Below are 17,757 nucleotides of genomic sequence, written 5' to 3'. Positions count from 1 at the left end.
ACAAACCAAAAACCCCAAACTTTTACACTTCCTATTTTTCATTTTGCTCTAGTCTCTATAAAAGAAAAAAATATGAATCAAAATGAAAAGGAAGAGGATGGGTTAGATTTGCATGGAGCCATTGGAGGCAAGGATTGAAGAATGACTTGTTCAGTGTGCAACTCCTGCAGGTAACCTACCATGCTCTCGGGGTGTCACTTAGAGTGAGTTACAAGTCTGGGGTAGGTTGGAGGCAGACCACCCCAGCCAAAGAGATTCTCTTCACACATGAATAAACACTACAAAGCGGGACCAAAAGAAAAATGGAATTGGAGCTACCTGCAGATAAGTGGACATACTTAGACTTACTTTTTGCTGAAATTTTAGTAGAGGTATTTATACATAATACTTTTTTTTTCTTATTAAGGAGAGATGGAGATACGTAATAATAATTTTTAAAAAATTAACTCTAAATATATAAAATATTCTTTGCCTTATTTTGACTTGCCCTAAACACTAACCCCGCCCCGCCCCCCAAAAAAACGTCTTTATTAAGTGAAGTTTGTCATCTCCCTCTGAAGGCTGAGGTTTGGGGACAAATGATGTGACACTCTCAGGTGTAACCTCCTTCCCAGCAGCAGGAATGGGTTGCTCTGTTGGCAGGAGGTAGCTCCTCCCAACTGTATCCACGGCCTCCACTCTGGAATAAAACACGATCTGCCCAAATATTTTCATTTCTAAGGAAGTGTGACTGCTGGAAATACAGAAGACATGGGTGGTGAGGAACAAAACGGTTTCCTCCTGATGACAGGGGCCTGGTGAGGGAAGGGGGAGCCTCAGAGATGGGCAACGTCATGGAGCCCTGTCTTCTGGAAGTGGTCCAGAAAACGCACTGGGGATTGTGTTTAGTGGGACGTGAAGTGGCTGTTATGTACAAGCGTGCAGACAACCGAAACCTCGTCCCCTGGGTTTTCACGAGTTCATTCGGTCTCCTTATTTGAATTTGGGTGAAAAGTTTCTGAAATGAATCATTTGGCTTCCTGCCTTCTTAAAGGATGCTTTGGGATCTTTTCCTACAGAGCGTAGGTTACTTTGAAAAGCACCAATGTTTGGGGCGCCTGAGTGGCTCAGTTAGTCAAGCATCTGCCTTTAGCTCTGGTCAGGATCCCAGGGTCCAGGGATCAAGTCCTGCATCATGCTCTGCTCAGCAGGGAGCCTGCTTCTCCCTCTGCCTCTGCCTGCCTTGCTCTCTCTTGCTCTCTCTCTCTCAAACAAATAAATAAAAAATTTTTAAAAAGGAACTATCAATGCTCACAAAGGTCTGTGCTGACACCCCGGGACATACTTTGATATACAGTGAAGTACACCTATGTGGCAGGGTCCCACACCACTAGCTCTTGGGAGGTACAGGTTTTGCTTTCTCCTTCTCAAACTACCAACTAGCTGGTTGTTGCCATTCGGCCTCTACTGGAAACTACATGATGTAGGGTATCAAGATTACGAATTTCATTGACACTGTGCCTCAAGAACATATAAAAAGGTTCTCGGTAAGGACATGGGCTCTGGGGTCAGACTGCTAGCATGTGGGTCCTGACTCTCCATATTCTAGGATGTGTCCCACATGCAATGTACTCATTGCTGAGCATGACGCACTGAGGCATGCCCGCCAGGAGGTGCTCAATAAGTGTAGGTTATACAACCAGAGACAAGCATGTATTTTTTTTCTTTCATCTGGCTGCCTTCCCAAGAGCTGGAGTTACGCTGTTTTAATACCTCTAAGCAGGGGCACCTGGGTGGCTCAGTGGTTGAGTGTCTGCCTTTGGCTTAGGGCGTGATCCCCGGATCCTGAGATTGAGTCCTGCATTGGGTTCCCGCAGAGAGCCTGTTTTCTCCCTCTGCCTCTGTGTCTGCTCTCTCTCTGTGTCTCTCATGAAAAAATAAATAAAACCTTAAAAATAAAAACCCTCTCAGCACATCAACTGTTCAAACTACCATCTTCTGCATGGTTTTCCTCTATAACTGTTTTGGTCCCTGATGCCCAGTCCCATACGACCCTCCACCTACCAAAGCGCCATGGTCACTACACAAAGACCTGGGGCTGACACGATCCCTTCTTGCTCTTTAAAAACCCATTCCTAAGGCTACATCTGGAATTAACAAGGTGCATTAATCTTGCAGGTAGGGCGACTGACCCTTGGAGCCTCTCTGACCAGTGGAGAAACATTTACAAACTCAGAAGGCAGGTTCTAATAAAAATAATAATAATAACCTGAACTCCTCCCTACTGCCAAAGTCCCGAAACCGAAAAAAAGTACCAATTTCCCAAACTAATTGGTGGCCATAATTGGCATGTCGTGGCCTGCCCCAAGGAGCGGGGGTATGTGCTGAGAGTGTTGTCAATGTCGAGGAAGACCCCGGAATTCAAAACTCCCTGGGATTCAGTGCTCTTGTTACAACAGAACCAACACCTCTTTGCTTCTCTAGTGGTTAACAAAAACCCTGCCAGAGAAAACAACCTTCATGGAAGATCATCACAGAGCCCCCTGGCACCTGGGAATTCCAGGGGTGGGATCAAGCCAGACCACCAGAAGGCCAGACAAAGGACCAGCTCATCTCCACCTGTTACGTAATATCATAAGCTTCAGATCTGATGCCAGGGTGCACATGAGAAATGGGCTGTGTGGATTCTGTTACTCGATTACAAATATTGATGCCTCTATCATGCAGCATCTCTTACGATGATAATAATACTGATAATTTAAAAACAAAAACAATCCCCCCTGGAAAATCTGCTTTCTAGTCTCATGCTAGAAAAGGCGCTGCGTTCCTCGGAGAAACCAGTGAGCCCCTTGCATCTGCATGGCGAGGATGCCGTACCAGACCCCGTCTCCTTTCCCGGCTGCCAGGAAGGTGGAGTCGCCACAGAAGCTCAGAGGCAGCATGAGCTCTTGGGGGGGGGGGCCTCCTCACTCATGACCTCTCTGACCTCGATTTCTATTTCCCTTTGTTCTTGATTCCCTACTTGATAATTATTTTACTGCAGGAATGCTTCTTGGAACTCTCCCTCTAAACGCTTTCCACCACACAAAGGGGTGGAAATAAATAAATCAACAATCCTAAGGTGGCTCGGGGACAGCTGATTCTAGGGGCGCATGTGGGCGAGTGGAAGGCGCTGGCGGCGGGGTTCTCCACCTGGGGCGCATGGATGGGCCCCCAACAAACCCTGAGCCTCTTGAAAGAGAATGCAGAATCGCGGGGCAGGGGGGCAGGGGGGCAGGGGGAAGCTGCTTCCTAGGAAGGCCCCCCCGGCCCAGGAGCCCAGGGATGCCGGCCAACTAAGCAGAGCAAGACAAGGGAAGCCAACGAGGTACAACAAAGGCTAAGTCAGCCCTGGGCGTAGAGCAACCCAGCGCTTCTGCGCCCTTAGCAGTCCTTCTTAGCCGAGTTGGACCATCGCATTATTCATTTGGTTGCACATGAACCTACCAGATGGTCTGTTGTAGTTAACAAGGGCCTGCTGCTGGGGCTGCTGGGCCTGTGGCTGGGGCTGCGGGGGCTGCTGATGCTGTGGCTGTTGCTGCTGCATGCCGGGCAACGTCCTCTTCCCCTGGACTGCGAGCTGCAGTGTTTCGGGGAGGGGCTGGCCCCGGGCCAGCATTTTGTAAGCGAGAATCTGCGCTCGCAGCTGATGCAGCTGGACAGGGCTGAAAGGCGAGGGACCTCTGTTGGGCTGGCTCATCGCCTGCGGATCGCCCGAGATGAGGGGCCCCGGCTGGCTCGGCGGCATCTGGGGTGGGGTCGGGCCGCCTCCCGACATAGGGCTGGAGACGTGCTCTGGGGCTCCCAGCGGAGACGGGTGTGGCGACATGTAACCTAGAATAAAACAGGAAAGGAGATCACACTGCTGCCCCCAGTGACCCTGAAAGCCCGGCACTCCAGGCTATTTTGATGATTTTCTACGACGGCGCTGCCTGCTAGAAATGTAAAGTATATATCATCATTTAATAATTATATAACTAGGTGTAATTATCGAGTTCCTACGTGCCAAATACACATAATGAAAATTTTCTAGTAGTCACATTAAGAAGTGAAAGAAACGAAGCCAATTTTAATAGTGTGTTTCACTGAAATCAACATACCCCAAATATTATCATTTCAAAAAATGAAAATTATTAAAGAGCAATTTTACCTTCTTTTTTTTTCTTTCATACTCAGTTACAGCACATCTCAAATAGGTCAGGCCACATTTCAAGCGATATGATCAATGGCCACATGTGTCCTAGAAGGTAAACTGTTAGTGGCTGTTGAACACCTAGAGCAAAGGCACCAGGTGACAGGATTATATGTTACAAGTAGCTCCGAGCTCCAGAACGAAACCTGGAGGTGTGTGCTATATCGCAAGGGGGAATGAGCAGTCTCTCATGGGGACAGCAAATTATTATTTGGTTTATTATTTTGAACAATTATGGAGGGCCTCCACTGTAATAGGCACTACCCAAGGTGCATAGTTGAGTTCTCCCTCGAAACAGAGCCTGATTGAAGGATTGAGTGCAGGGGATTTATCTGGAAGGTGGGGGCCCGATGGCAGGGGTCTAGTAAGGTGATACAAGAAAAAGACAGCAGGTGCCCCAGTGGGTGCCTGCCAACTAATGCTATGCAGAACCCCTGGGGTATGAGGTCAGTAACTTGCCTCCAAATTATCCAGGGAACAAGGTAGGAAGGTCCAGGAGGTGGGAAAGGGGAGGGGGGAGCTGGGGTATTAACACTGTTAGGATCACCAGTCACTACTTAGGTCTCTGGTTATGACTCTGGGCATCATCAGTCCCCAGGGACTCTTCCAGGTGCAGGTAAGAGGGGCTGACATCCACTGGAGAAAGACGGAGGTCTGGCCAAGTGGACATCAGGCTGTTGGGAGCACAGACACGGTGAAGACCATTAAAGGGATGTGAGCAGAGCACACCTTACTTCCTCAATCCTTGCAACAGCACCAGAAGTTAAGTGTTGTCACTCATTGTTTTAAAATTGTCACACAATTGGGTCTTGGCAGCTTTAAGGTTCAAACCCAAGTCCGTCTGACTCCGATGTGTCTATGTTCTTCCTGAGATCTAATATTTGCTTGGTTTTATAAAAATAAGCTAGAGACTTGAAAGTCTCAATAATCTTCTAGAACCATTTACAATATAACAAAAACATAAGAATAATCTTTGGGTTTTAAGAGACCTATGTGGGGAATTTAAGAATCCATTCCTTGGGAAAAAAAAAAAAAAAGAATCCATTCCTTGGGAAAGAATAGTAAAAAAAAAGAAAAATACATGGAGTATTTCAAGGAATTCATTTCAGGAGATGAACTATATATCCTGGCCAAAAAATTCCTAGAAAAATATATGACTGAGCATTGTTTCAGGGAGAGCCAAGGTGCAGGAGGGAACAAAGTGGCCTCCTGCAATCCTAAAAGTTGCCCTGAGTTCAAACCAAGTACTAATTAATCAAGTCACAGGTGTCCTAAGACACAATAGAAAATATCAGATTCAAGGTCTTTGCCCTTTAACAAACACACATGAGTCACAATTATTGTAAAGGTCATCACACAGGTGTTTATTAGACATCTGCTGTGTGTTTGAACCCATGTTGGGTCTGAGCTGAAAGAGCTCTGTGCATCTCTGTGGGATGAAGGTCCAAGAATATCAGACCGACACTGACTGGGGACTCACCACCAGCATTCAAAAGACTAGAGAAAAGAGGCTGTAATGGGGGTGCCTGGGTGGCTCGGTCAGATGGGTGTCTACCTTCGGTTCTCATCACCATCCCAGAGTCCTCCCCACTCAGCAGGGAGCCTGCTTCTCCCTCTGCCGCTCATCTGGCTCATCCCTCTGCTCGGTCTCCCTTGCTCTCTCTCTCTCTCTCTCAAATAAATAATAAAATCTTTTTAAAAAGAAAGGCTATAATTACTTTGATCTCAAATTGCCATTTGGAAAGGGAAACAAATTTATTCAGATGCTCTAAGACAAGGGTCGGTTCTGTGCTATCAGCTGGTGAGAAGCAGAGCTCCATTCAGAAGAAACCTGCCCCGAACAGAACTGGAAGATCTACTAACAATCATTTCCCAAATCCCTACTTCGTAACAGGGGGCAAACCACTCAGCCATCAGGGTTCTAGTCAGTCATAGATGTTGGCCAAGAAAATGACCCCGAAAGCAGCCTGCAAGACCAGCAGAAATTTAAAGTCCAGTATGTTGTTACCTGTAACAGAAAATATTTAGAAAGGATCCACAACATGCATATAACTTTGTCATTAACGCTCTTCCTTCTTAATGAGGCTTACATTCCCACCTCCTGCCAAAAATCTCCTACTGGCATTTTCATAGTAGAAGGTGTTGAAATGGGTCACGCGTCTCCTGCCTTCTGGTCTCTCCTATTTCCAAGGTTATCAGTTATAGCTTACCCAAGATAAATTGTTGGATGGTTAATACAATAGCCCCAAGCATCAGACAATCCAGTCTAAACTCAACTGTTTACTAAGTGGCTCTTTTAAACTATGAAGTATGGGCAAATGAAGCTTGGAAGGTGAGACAGTTTTATCAGCCACAATGATTACGTTTACCTCAAATTCGCTAAGGAAGAAGCTGAGAGTGGAATAGAAATCATTTTCTGGAATTAATCCATGCAACAAAATTTTACCTCCAACGTGACGAGAAGAAATTAGGGATGGAAAATTCTTTTTTCCTTAGAAAATCTAGGGGATGTTAATAGAATCATTCTATCACAGTATGACATTAAATATGCAACAGTGTTTCAGATAAAGAGAGAGGTTCCTTTTGTTTTTTTCTCCCACATGACTAGCATTCCATAAAACTTCAGGAAAAAACATGAATCTAAATGATGAAACAACATAACATATTTTAGTAATTATCTTTAGTTAGGAAAACAAGGTGAAGAAATTGCCTGAGAGCGAATATACATTTGTCTACAGGATGCCAGTGTCGATATAGAATCTGGTCTTTTTGAACTCTGGCTTGACTTACTCATTCAAAAGTAGTCCAAAAGTGGCAGTTTTCCTTGCCTAGTCTTCGAGGGCCATTATCTCCCTGGTTTCACCTTGCCTCAAGAGAAGCAGTCATGTCTCTCCTTTTAATAATCTTGAACTTAAAAGTGCCAATTTTATATGAATTTTCACACACACACACACACACACATATACATTAAATATTATATACTTGCCTTTCAAGGCTTTTCCTATCCAATAGACTAAAAATAAACAGTGTTATCATTGGGACCATAAGGTACACAATTCAGTATTTATTGAAGGAAATGGTTTTGCTTCTCAACCAATACCTCAAAATAACCTAATACGTTGCTAGGTAGTTAAAGCTGGCAGCTCTCCAATCAATACCACACCTCTCTATACCTGTGTGTTTATAAATGGTTTTTTACAATGGGGTTTTTAAAGATACATGCTATTACAGAGTCTAAATTTCTTTTTAGATCATTATAAAGAATAAGACTGTATTATATCAATGCTACTTTATTCAAAATATGCTTTTAAATAACTCATTGCCCAGCCTACAATGCAGTTTGCTAGTTTGGAGAAAAATATTATATGCTAATACTGATCCCATTTAATGCGGACCCCCTACATCCCTAAGTAATTATAATGTGCTGAAATTTTATAAAAGTTAGTATCTATTTAAAATTGTTGACTTGTGAATGCATCGGTTCACTTCTCTACCTAACTGAACACAATTAACTAGGTATCTATCCACTTATGTGCTAGATATTGTACCAAGTGTTGGGGACTCCAAGAAGAATAAAAGGGAACAAGCAATGAGAGAAATTTTAAGATACATAAAAGTAAAAACACTCAGCTAAAACTCATGCATTTAAAGTGTTTGAGTCGAACTTTTCTCCTCAAGCCCTACAACTAGAGGTACTATAGAGCCAGGAGCAGTGAGAACAGGCACCTGGCTTTGAGAATCACTGAATGTCACTCATCTACACCTCCCAGGTAGTAAAAATGAAATTTACATTAGTTCTGTGAACACACCTGGCTCCTTAGAATTTAATTGTGAAACCTGGGAGTGTTGCTTAAATCCATTCTTAACACTGAATGGGTCAAATAATTTCTTCCAATATTGCAAAGGGTCCCCACGAATCAGGCTGCTCTGCCAATGTGGTCAATGTTTGAGGAGTCATCTGCAACCCTTACATCTGTCTGACATCGAAAATCAGATCAAAAAAAAAAAAAAAAGAAAATCAGATCAGAGGCTGGCATATTCAAAACCTGCTTGACTATTAGTGAAGATACATTACTATGCCTCCATGATTTGCATATATATATATATATACACACACACACAAATATATATACAGAAATATATAAAGTATTAATTTTTCCTATAAATTAAGTTATATATAAATATATATATATTTAAATTATGAATACATTTCTCTAAATCCTAGGTCAAAAATCTCTCCTCAGATGGATGGATGGCTGATCATGAATAAAGGGGAAAAAAAACCCTCGCATATATTAAACTACAAAGGAGTATATACAATAACACATAAACCACAAACTTTGAATAAGAAGATCAACATGTTAGTGTTAACTGGTCCCTGATTAATGCATGCCCCTGAATGCTGAAACCACCGTTTCATGATCCTGAAAACAGGTTACACTGTACTCAAAGACTGAGGTATCTTTGCTATGATACTTCAACAGTGAGGGAAGAAAGCACCAAGGAGAAGAGAAATATACCATATACTGATTGGCCATTACTGCAGGGTGAGTTATGTCCTCTACAGAGATATGCCAAAGCTCTAAACCCCAGTACCTGGGCATGGGGCCTTATTTGGAAATAGGAGCTTTGCAGATGTCATCAAGTTAAGATGAAACCATACTGGATTAGGGGAGACCCTAACCCAATGACTGGTGCCTCTATGAGAAGAGGGATATGTGGACACAGCCACAGACACTCAGGAAAACATCACATGGAGACCAAGACAGATTGGAATGAGAGGTCTACAAGCCAAGGAATGTCAAGGATTGCTCTCAACCACCAGAAGCCAGGAAGAGGAAACAAAAGATTCTTCCCGAAAGCCTTCAGAGAGAGCACAGCCCTACTGATACCTTGATTTCAGGCTTCCAGCCTCCAGAACTGGGAGAAAATGAATTTCTGTTGTTTTATGCTCTCTGGGTTGTAGGAATTTGTTACAGCGGCCCAAAGAAACTAATACAACCACCCACCAGCAATGACAGCTAATTCCACTGCCAGAAAAAGCCACCTTACAGTGTATGAGCATGCATTTCAAGGGACACAGGTGGCTCATCTTACTTTCATATCTATGCTGTCATTTGGAGACAGACCTGGATTCTTCTGGCCCTTAACTTAGGAAAAACACAGTAAATTCTCCAAGCTTTGCCTTCCCCAACTACAAAATGGAGGGGACCTAATTTATCTTAGAAGATCATAATAAAGAATCTGCACAAAGTACACAAAGCCCCTTTGCAAATTTCTTGGACCCAGGGTGGCTCATGTAGAATTTACTAGTATTTTGAAAATAAAACTGCCCACACAAATCATAGCTGCATTGGTCTGGGTAAGGGGAAAAGAAGACTGTGGGATTCAATCTTTCTTAGACACGTTCTTTGGAAGTCACAAGTAAAACAACCAATAAGGAAGGTGAAAGACTCTGGTACGGAGCTGGTATCAGGTGTATGGTGGACACAAACCTTGGCTGTGTTGATCCATTGGACTCTGGGGAGGACCCATCCCTGGGTGAGGTGGCCGCATACCGGTGCCTTTCATGGATCCGCAATGAATATCTTCTACAATCCCCTTGTCATGCATACCATCGATGGGCTGAAATAGTTAAAGAACATCAGTTAGATGCCTCTTTAAGGTACAAAACTTCCCTCTGGACCATTGAGATCGCTCACCTTTAAAGTCTTCAAAACAGTGGCATAATCATCTGTTGCTCATACGACAGTTATATATTTCCACAACTATCCTACCTACATCATCATATATTGCACATGTTTTATAGGTGAGTGCAAAAAAAATAAGATGACACCAACAGGATTAGCAAAACCATCCATTAGTCAAAAGTTAAGGCTTTAAACAATTGGATTTTTTTCTTTAACAATGTCAAAAGCTTACAACTAAAAATGAAGTCCGCTCACAAGGTAGACAGGTGTAAGCTATTCTTCACTACCCTTTTAATTAAGTCCTGAGACCTGTTGTAGGTTGAAGTTTAGTTCAAAGACCAAAGGGAGGGGATCCCTGGGTGGCGCAGCGGTTTGGCGCCTGCCTTTGGCCCAGGGCGTGATCTTGGAGACCCGGGATCGAATCCCACATCGGGCTCCCAGTGCATGGAGCCTGCTTCTCCCTCTGCCTGTGTCTCTGCCTCTCTCTCTCTCTCTGTGACTATCATAAATAAAAAAAAAATATTAAAAAAAAAAAAAAAAAAAAAAGACCAAAGGGAGACTTTTTGAAATGTAGGTGATGATCCATGTTTTTGGTAATTTTTTCCCCCCATTGGAGAGGAAAGAACTCTATGGAAAGTTTAAAAGTCGAAACCAGAAACTTCCATGCAGTTGGGAAAAGAGGAACAGCCAGGGAGGAGCAGAGTACTGCCAGAGGAGAAAGAAGGTACGATGGATGAATCTGTACCACAGGGAGAGGAAGACTTGAAAATGTTTTAAAGGCAGAATTTGCGGGGGGCGGGAGGGGAGTTAAAAACACAGAGACTGGAAACAGGACATGAGGCCTCGTACGTAACAGGCACACGATAAAGAGCCATCGAGTTGACATTAATCCAATCCAGAATTGGGCAGTGGACCATGTGTTTGAAAAAAAAAAAAAAAAAAAGAAAAAAGTCTATTCCTCCCCAAACTGGAAGAGCAATTTTCAGAACCGCCTGAAAGAAATATTTCCAGGAGTTTATAGAAACCAAATGACTTCAAGCAAGAAAGTATGAGTGTTTGCAGTTTTACAGAAAGGAAAGTTAATTTCTGCAGAGTCAAAAGCATGCACTTGAAAAGAGGAAAAATTTACCATAAAGAGGATGTTCAGAAGAAAAATGGGAAGAATTTGGTATAAAGAGTGTCTCTGAGTCTGTTAAATAGTAATAATGGGGAGGGAATCAAAGCAACACAAGCAGATGTATTTAGGCCACTTGTTTATTTATTTCCAGTGATGTTGAAAAGCAAAAAGCTGACTCTCAGAGGGAGAAGGAGGAAAAAGACAAGGCATAGAGCTGCCTGTAAAGACTCTAGGAAAAGGCATCTGGTCAGCAGGTGTGAACTCCAGGCACTTAACCGTGTCCCCTCGCAGGGAATTATCTGAGTGGCTGGGATTAAGGAAAAGCAGGATGGGAAAAAAAAAAAAAAAGCAAACTCTTGGCAAAACAAAAGAAACTGAAACAAAAAAGAGAAATGGGGTGGTGTGGGGAGAGAATATGAGAAAATGTGACAAAGACGCTAGGCCACAAAACGGAAGGGATCGGAAGAGATAATCACCCAGAGAAACGACCCAGTGCAAAATCCTCCGGGTGACCCTATACCATGTCACACCTTTACCTTCCCAAGGCCTGAATAATACTAAAGGTCAGCTCAATCTCTCCTTCAGGAGGTGAGACAGCCTCCAACCATCCTGAAGTTCCTCAACCCACTTGGACGAAGGCCCACAAGTGACAGATCAGACCTTATAATAGCTCCCAAATTAATTTAATATGAACACAAGACAGTGTAATGATTTCAGTATGGCTATATGTTCAATACATCTCTTAAAGAATATGATATGGAAAATAAGTGGCTTTATTTCTTTAGATACCTGACAAGCTAAAAAATGTGTTGGGGAAAAAAAAAAGCCTTAAAAAGCGAAGAGTGAACCTGGGGATAGGAGAGGGTTGGCCAGGATATGTTATCAAAGAAAAAGAGAAAGTTTCAGAGTCATTAAACAGTGATGATAGGATTCTGTTAAGGTCAAAGCAAAACAACAATAAAAAAAAAAAAAATCAGACCTCTTTGATGTATGTACCTGGGTTTTCCACAGTACTTTCGCGGAACAAGCAGATGGGTGGTAACTTATAAAAAGCAAGCACAAAGCTGTTACCTGGGGTGAAGCCAGGATTAACCATTTCTTTATCTCAGTATGGTTTTACTCTTCAAAATAAGGATATATTGCTCTCCTGATTGGGAAATCATCAACAAACAAAATTTGAGGAAAAAAAAAAAAAAGAAAGAAAAAGGGTCTTCCCTTCTGGGCTCTGATGCTATACCTGAAAAATTGACCTACAGTCTTACACAATTAGAGGAAAGACATGCTCTTTTGACGTCATCTTCCACCGCTTGCCTACTTAATCCCAGGAGGCAGCCCCACCATCCAGAAGTCAGGCATGACCTTTAGGTCCCGTGCAGTGTGGCCTCACTGATTTTCACTGGCTACTTACTCACTTTCAGAGCAAACTGTCGCCGGACCTGGCTGGCTTTCTCAAGAGGCTACATGCTCTTCTCTGCATCTCCTGCAAAAGGCCTACCGCCAAGTTGCACTGATAAAATCATTCCTACAGCCACAATCCAAGCCTCATAAATAGAAATTATAACCGTAGTCCAGAGACAAACAAATGGGCCTGTGCTCTGCAGAGTCCCAGCCCTCTTCCGAAATCAGAATAAAGCCACTCGACAGAGGAGATAGCAAAGTGCATTTTAGGAATTCCCTGGAAAACTATTTCATTACAATAAAGCCTTTTAAAACTATGCCTTAGAAAATGACTCATTTTCTTACTTTCTCTGTGGGATCTGTTTTTTTGAAAAATAAATATCAACATTCTTAGGGAATAAGAATAAATTTCAATACAATCCATCCGTGGATGATATGTTATTTTACATATACAGTCGGGGAAAAAAATCAAGACTTATTTGTGAATACACTTATTCACCAGGCCCACAACCCGCAGCCCACAAATCACAGAATCTTGTCGTCAGAGCTGCAAATTCTATCTAGTATTTTTCAAAAAGCCAAGATCTGATCTTCCTGTATAACATCTGTAACAATAATAGAGCCTTGGAACGTATGTTTTTAATAACAGACAAGATAAGACAAAGACCTCGCTTGATTCTCTTGTTAACAATAGTAGAAAAAAAAAGTATGTGTGTGGCGGGTGGGGGGAAGTGGGGGGAGTTATTAGGGATATTAGCCATCCATGACTCAGAAGACAAGAGTGAACAAGAAAATAAACTCTTGGGATGCCTGGGTGGCTCAGTGGTTGAGCATCTGCCTTTGGCTCAGGGCATGATTCTGGGGTCCTGGGATCAAGTCCCGCATCGGGCTCCCCACAGGGAGCCTGCTTCTCCCTCTGCCCCTCTCTCTGTATCTCTCATGAATAAATAAATAAAATCTTTAAAAGAAAAGAAACTCTTACCTTATGCATTTGATGCATGCCTTCCTGTGGGAAGTCAGCAGAGCCCATCGTTGGCATGGGGTGCGAGACACTCGGAGGCCCAGGACTTGGCCCCATCATACTGTGGACAGACCCCGGGGATGGTCCAGGTCCTGGACTGGGTCCAAGAATTGGTCCAGGAGAGGGTCCCGGTCCCGGTGAAGGCCCTGGATGGGGCATGGCGCCAGGGTCTGTGGGTGTGGACATCTACTTCTCCTGTCTTTGCCAGTCAGTAGAGTGATGCTGAGGTGGAAAGAAGAAAAGAGAAAGGCAATGTCTTAAACATGATGTTAAGATCAGAATGAAACTTGTTAGTATTTCATGGTGCCATTTCTGTAACAAACATCAAACAGAACTGCCCTGTCTTGTCCAGATGTTTGAGTGAGTGTGATATATATCCATCTGCCCCAGTCTTTATGAAGACCACTTGTTTAAAAGAAAAAAAAAAAAAACACTCTAAATGATTCCCCAGAAAGATATAAATCATCTAAGATACAAAAGACTCACTAGAGAAACTCAAATTTAACACATAAGCAGAATTCTAAACAAGTTTGAAATTTATTACTGGAGTCAACAGATGCTCTCCATTACTTACTGGCTTGGGCACCTTACAAGTCATTAACCCCCCAAAGCCATTAAACCATAAAACCTCTGAAAGAATATCCAACCAAGACACGTTTTCATAAGTAAATGAGCGTTGGAAACTTTACAGAGAATTCTAGATGGTTAAAAGGGGAAAGAAGTACAATTTCAGAAATTGAGGATTAAAGAGAATTTGTCCATCGTGACAAACGCAGGGACTGTGGGAGTCAAACAAAATACGGGTCCAAATACCCACGCAGAACAGCCACTGGCCAAGCCCGAAAGGCAGTGTCGGCCGGGTCCGAGCTCTGGGCCCCGCACAGCCAGCAGCCCCCCGCGCAGGGCCACGTCGCCCACCATCTCCGCTGGACCCCAAGCGACCAGAAGAAACGGTTTCACCCGTGGTCCTCCTGCCGGCTGATGAACTGAAGACCAGTGGGAGAGCCGAGACCCCGGATCACCCGAGGCTGCTCCGGGCTCCAGGATTCCCAAGGGAAGTCACCCACGACTACCAGATGGGGCCGCACAGGCGAGGTGAGAAAATCCCAGTTCCCGATTTCGGGAAAGCCATATTCCATCATCCACACTCCAGGACTTCTTGGCATCCCCCCCCACCCCCCGGCCCACCATCCTGGGGGGAACACCTCAGGGTGCGGGTACACCTGCATCTTGGATATGAGCCCAACTATGCAAATAAGCTATTTCTCAGATTCCCATCAACGATCGCTGAACAGCCCTAGTGACCCTAGTGAGAGTTAAGTGTCACACAGGACCTTCTGTTATCTGGGGCCACACGCCTGTACGCACAGAAACTTCGCTGCTGTCAACCTCAGGACACGCAGGATGAGACCCCCTCCGTGATCTGCTCGCCCAGCCACTGCCCAGTGACGGGAGTGGAATGAACCACAGGGTTCCCGGCCACTCACAGCCGGGGGCCTTTCCAGTGAAATGAGGTCCCAGGGGAAGCACCATTCCCCGCAAGCTGCTGTGCCCCCGGCGGAGTCCCTCGCGGGTGACAGCAGGAGGACAGGGTGTTGCAGGCTCTTCCTCACTCCCCCGGGGCCCCCCGCACCTCCGACCCGCACGTCGCAAGTGCTCGGAAAAAGATCTCAATGAACTGCCCGCGAATGCTAAGGGCAAACTATTAAGAATCAAGTTATCTTATAAATAAAAAATTAGAGAGTAATCCGTGCCCGAGCTATGTTCGCGTAAGGAAATCTAAGAAGTGTCGGCAAGAATTTGGGCCATTCTGATAAATGAATTTGGGCTAAAAACAGGAAGCAATGAAAGGCTATGCGTTGCAGCGACTGTGACACCGTGTTTTGCTGATACAAGATGGGACTCAGAGAACCCAGTTGAAGTGGTTTCTAAAACAACAGGGAAGCTTCAAGGGTGAATTATAGCCTTGAATTCACTAGAGAGCCAAATGTTATTATTTATTCTTTATGATTAACAAAGCAGGCGGAAGTAACTTTTTTTTTTTTTTTTTTTGGCGTGCCACCCCCTCACATACAGGCTCCTTCAGTCAGCATCTTAAATTTAGGAAGCTGACATCAATCCAGAGGTACTACGAGTTAGAATGTTCTTTCATGTGTATCAGCAAACTAATACACCCCTTTATTTTTTAGTGAATAAAAGGAAATTGCTTACTTCCTGTTATGGTTTACCTTGAAATGGGCTTCAATAGCTATTCCGGTAACCTACCACCAGTTTGAACAATGAAGAGACAAACACACCGCCTGGCAGTCCCAGTTTCCACATTTTATGTATGTTTTAGTGTACGTTACCCCGCAGCACTACCTCGTGCCTCTGCGACCGCTTCCGGCGGGGAATCTGGCCGAGTGCTGTGATGCCTTGTATACGGTCCCATAAAAAAAAAAAAGAAAAAAAAAATTTTAAATGCTCCTCGTTTTTTGTTAAGGGAAACTCCTAAAAGAGGAAAACAGATGAGAAGAAGAGTGGAAAAATACTGGACACTTAAGTGGAATGTGAACACAGGAACGTGTTGTAGAAGAACCTTCTTAATAAGCAGAGAACGGCCCAATGCATGGGCCTCCTGCATGTGTCCGAGAAGCAGCACAGATTAAAACAAAAACAAAAACAAAAACAAAACAAGACAAAAAAACAAAAGAGAGAAAGTAGTAGCCCAGAGAAACAGTGAAGTTTTAACAGCTGAGGCGCCTTGCCCCCTGCTAACAGCTGAGGCAGGAATCCGGGACGATCGTACACCTCGAATGGGACACTCTGGCTGTCCTGACTGGGTGTCCCGAGACGCGGGGTTCCACTTGGTCCTCTCGTGTCCCAGGGCTGTCACCGACCCTGGGGCCTGGGGCAGAGTGCTCTTCCTCGACAGTCTCTGTGGTCCTTCTGGGCTTCAGAGAAGGGTATCTCCACGCTTCCTGCACCTGCCCACTAGGGACTCGGAGCCTCTTGCCCCCGTGCTCCAACCTGGTGAGCGGTGGCATACGTCGGGGTACCTCCATGGCAGGACCTGGGCCGCCCCTGGATTCCTGCCTTGCACTAGCACCCCGGTATCCTGAAGAGGAGCGACTCTCAAAGAGGAGGTCATTGCCCTGGCCTCTTCTCCCCGCTCCTCATTTCTGCAGGCTGCTAGACGTTCCCACAGCTCTCAGGCAGGGGGAGGCGCGGGTTGTGACCAAGGTCTTGGGGTTATGGTTTAAAGTCCAGTGTTGGCCAACTCGGCTGCTCCTTCACCAACCATGCCGCCGGCGTCCCTAGGAATCGAACCCTTTTCCTCCTCCTTCAATGCACTGATGACGGGCGCAGACAGGCAGCAAAGGCAGTGGGCACAGCGGGGACGGCCAGCGGAGGGACGGCCCAGACCACCTGGACAGGGTAGGAGCCGTGTGTCTGTGCACAAGCTCACGCTCAAAATCTGCTCCTCTTTCATGTTGGGTGGTAAGGTGGGGACAGTTATACACTGTCACAATGTAGAAGAGCACAGCCTGTTCCACAGTTAAGTGGTTGAAATAATGAAGGAAAGGTGTCCAGGGTGGGGGGTCGGTAAAGCCTGGCAACCCCAGCCTCCCCATGCCCTGGCACCGCAAGTCCCCATCCTCCTGCTCATGTGCTCCCCGAGGACTGGTCACTGTGTTCTTGGCCAAGACATTTTCAGCAGGACACCCTATCTTTCTCTGTGTCCTGACCCTGCCTTTACAACCGGGGAGTGTGTGTTTTTAAAAATAAAAGTCGGAGCGGAGCTTCCCACAGCTACAACCACCGCAGACACCTTCCCTCAGCCCAAACCTCCTTCCCTCCCTCCTTAGCTCGGAGCCCCAGCACACCCATCAGCATATTTAATAGGAGTTCAACTTCCTGGAATTTTAAGGGTCGCCAGTCCAACCATGACAACCGCGACCAAACATACACCTTGCTGTCCCTCGGCAATCAGCTGGAATACTGACCACCCTGCCCTCTCGTGGTAATATTTAAACACACTCGCGTGGCCTTCACAGCAATCTGAACAACGCTGAGTTGAGGACACATTTTGTCACATCCTCCTTCGAGAGATGAGGGTGGGAAGTCAGCAAGGGACCATGCCGCTGGCCCAAAGTCACGTCTGTAAGCGGGAACTTCTGATCTCTCATCCCAGCCCAGGGCAAGGCCATCCACCAGGGTGGAGGGTTTCCACTGTGGCTGGAGTGCCACCGTGCATAGGGACGCAGAGAGAATGGCCTAGAAGCCAAGATGGAAGCAATCGGAGGGATACTGTGCCAGACAGGGTTTGGCTGTGATGACA

The 17,757-nt window shown here is 45.1% G+C and overlaps 1 protein-coding gene across 5 annotated transcripts in view; it reads right to left on the bottom strand.

Annotated features, from left to right (window-relative positions):
• SMARCA2 (SWI/SNF related BAF chromatin remodeling complex subunit ATPase 2) overlaps positions 1-17,757 on the bottom strand; it is a 175,772-nt gene that overhangs the window by 147,533 nt on the left and 10,482 nt on the right. For all 5 annotated transcript variants that reach the window (XM_077908407.1, XM_077908414.1, XM_077908408.1 and 2 more), the window contains exons 2-4: positions 13,398-13,658; positions 9,706-9,835; positions 3,466-3,852 (exon numbers count right to left, since the gene is read on the bottom strand). In XM_077908407.1, coding sequence (XP_077764533.1) covers positions 3,466-3,852; positions 9,706-9,835; positions 13,398-13,622 — 742 coding nt within the window. In that variant the 5' untranslated portion in view covers positions 13,623-13,658. The remainder of the gene's footprint in view (positions 1-3,465; positions 3,853-9,705; positions 9,836-13,397; positions 13,659-17,757) is intronic.

Source organism: Canis aureus, chromosome 1 (assembly GCF_053574225.1).
Source record: "Canis aureus isolate CA01 chromosome 1, VMU_Caureus_v.1.0, whole genome shotgun sequence".
NCBI classification, from domain to species: domain Eukaryota; kingdom Metazoa; phylum Chordata; class Mammalia; order Carnivora; family Canidae; genus Canis; species Canis aureus.
This window is presented reverse-complemented; position numbering and strand designations above follow the sequence as displayed.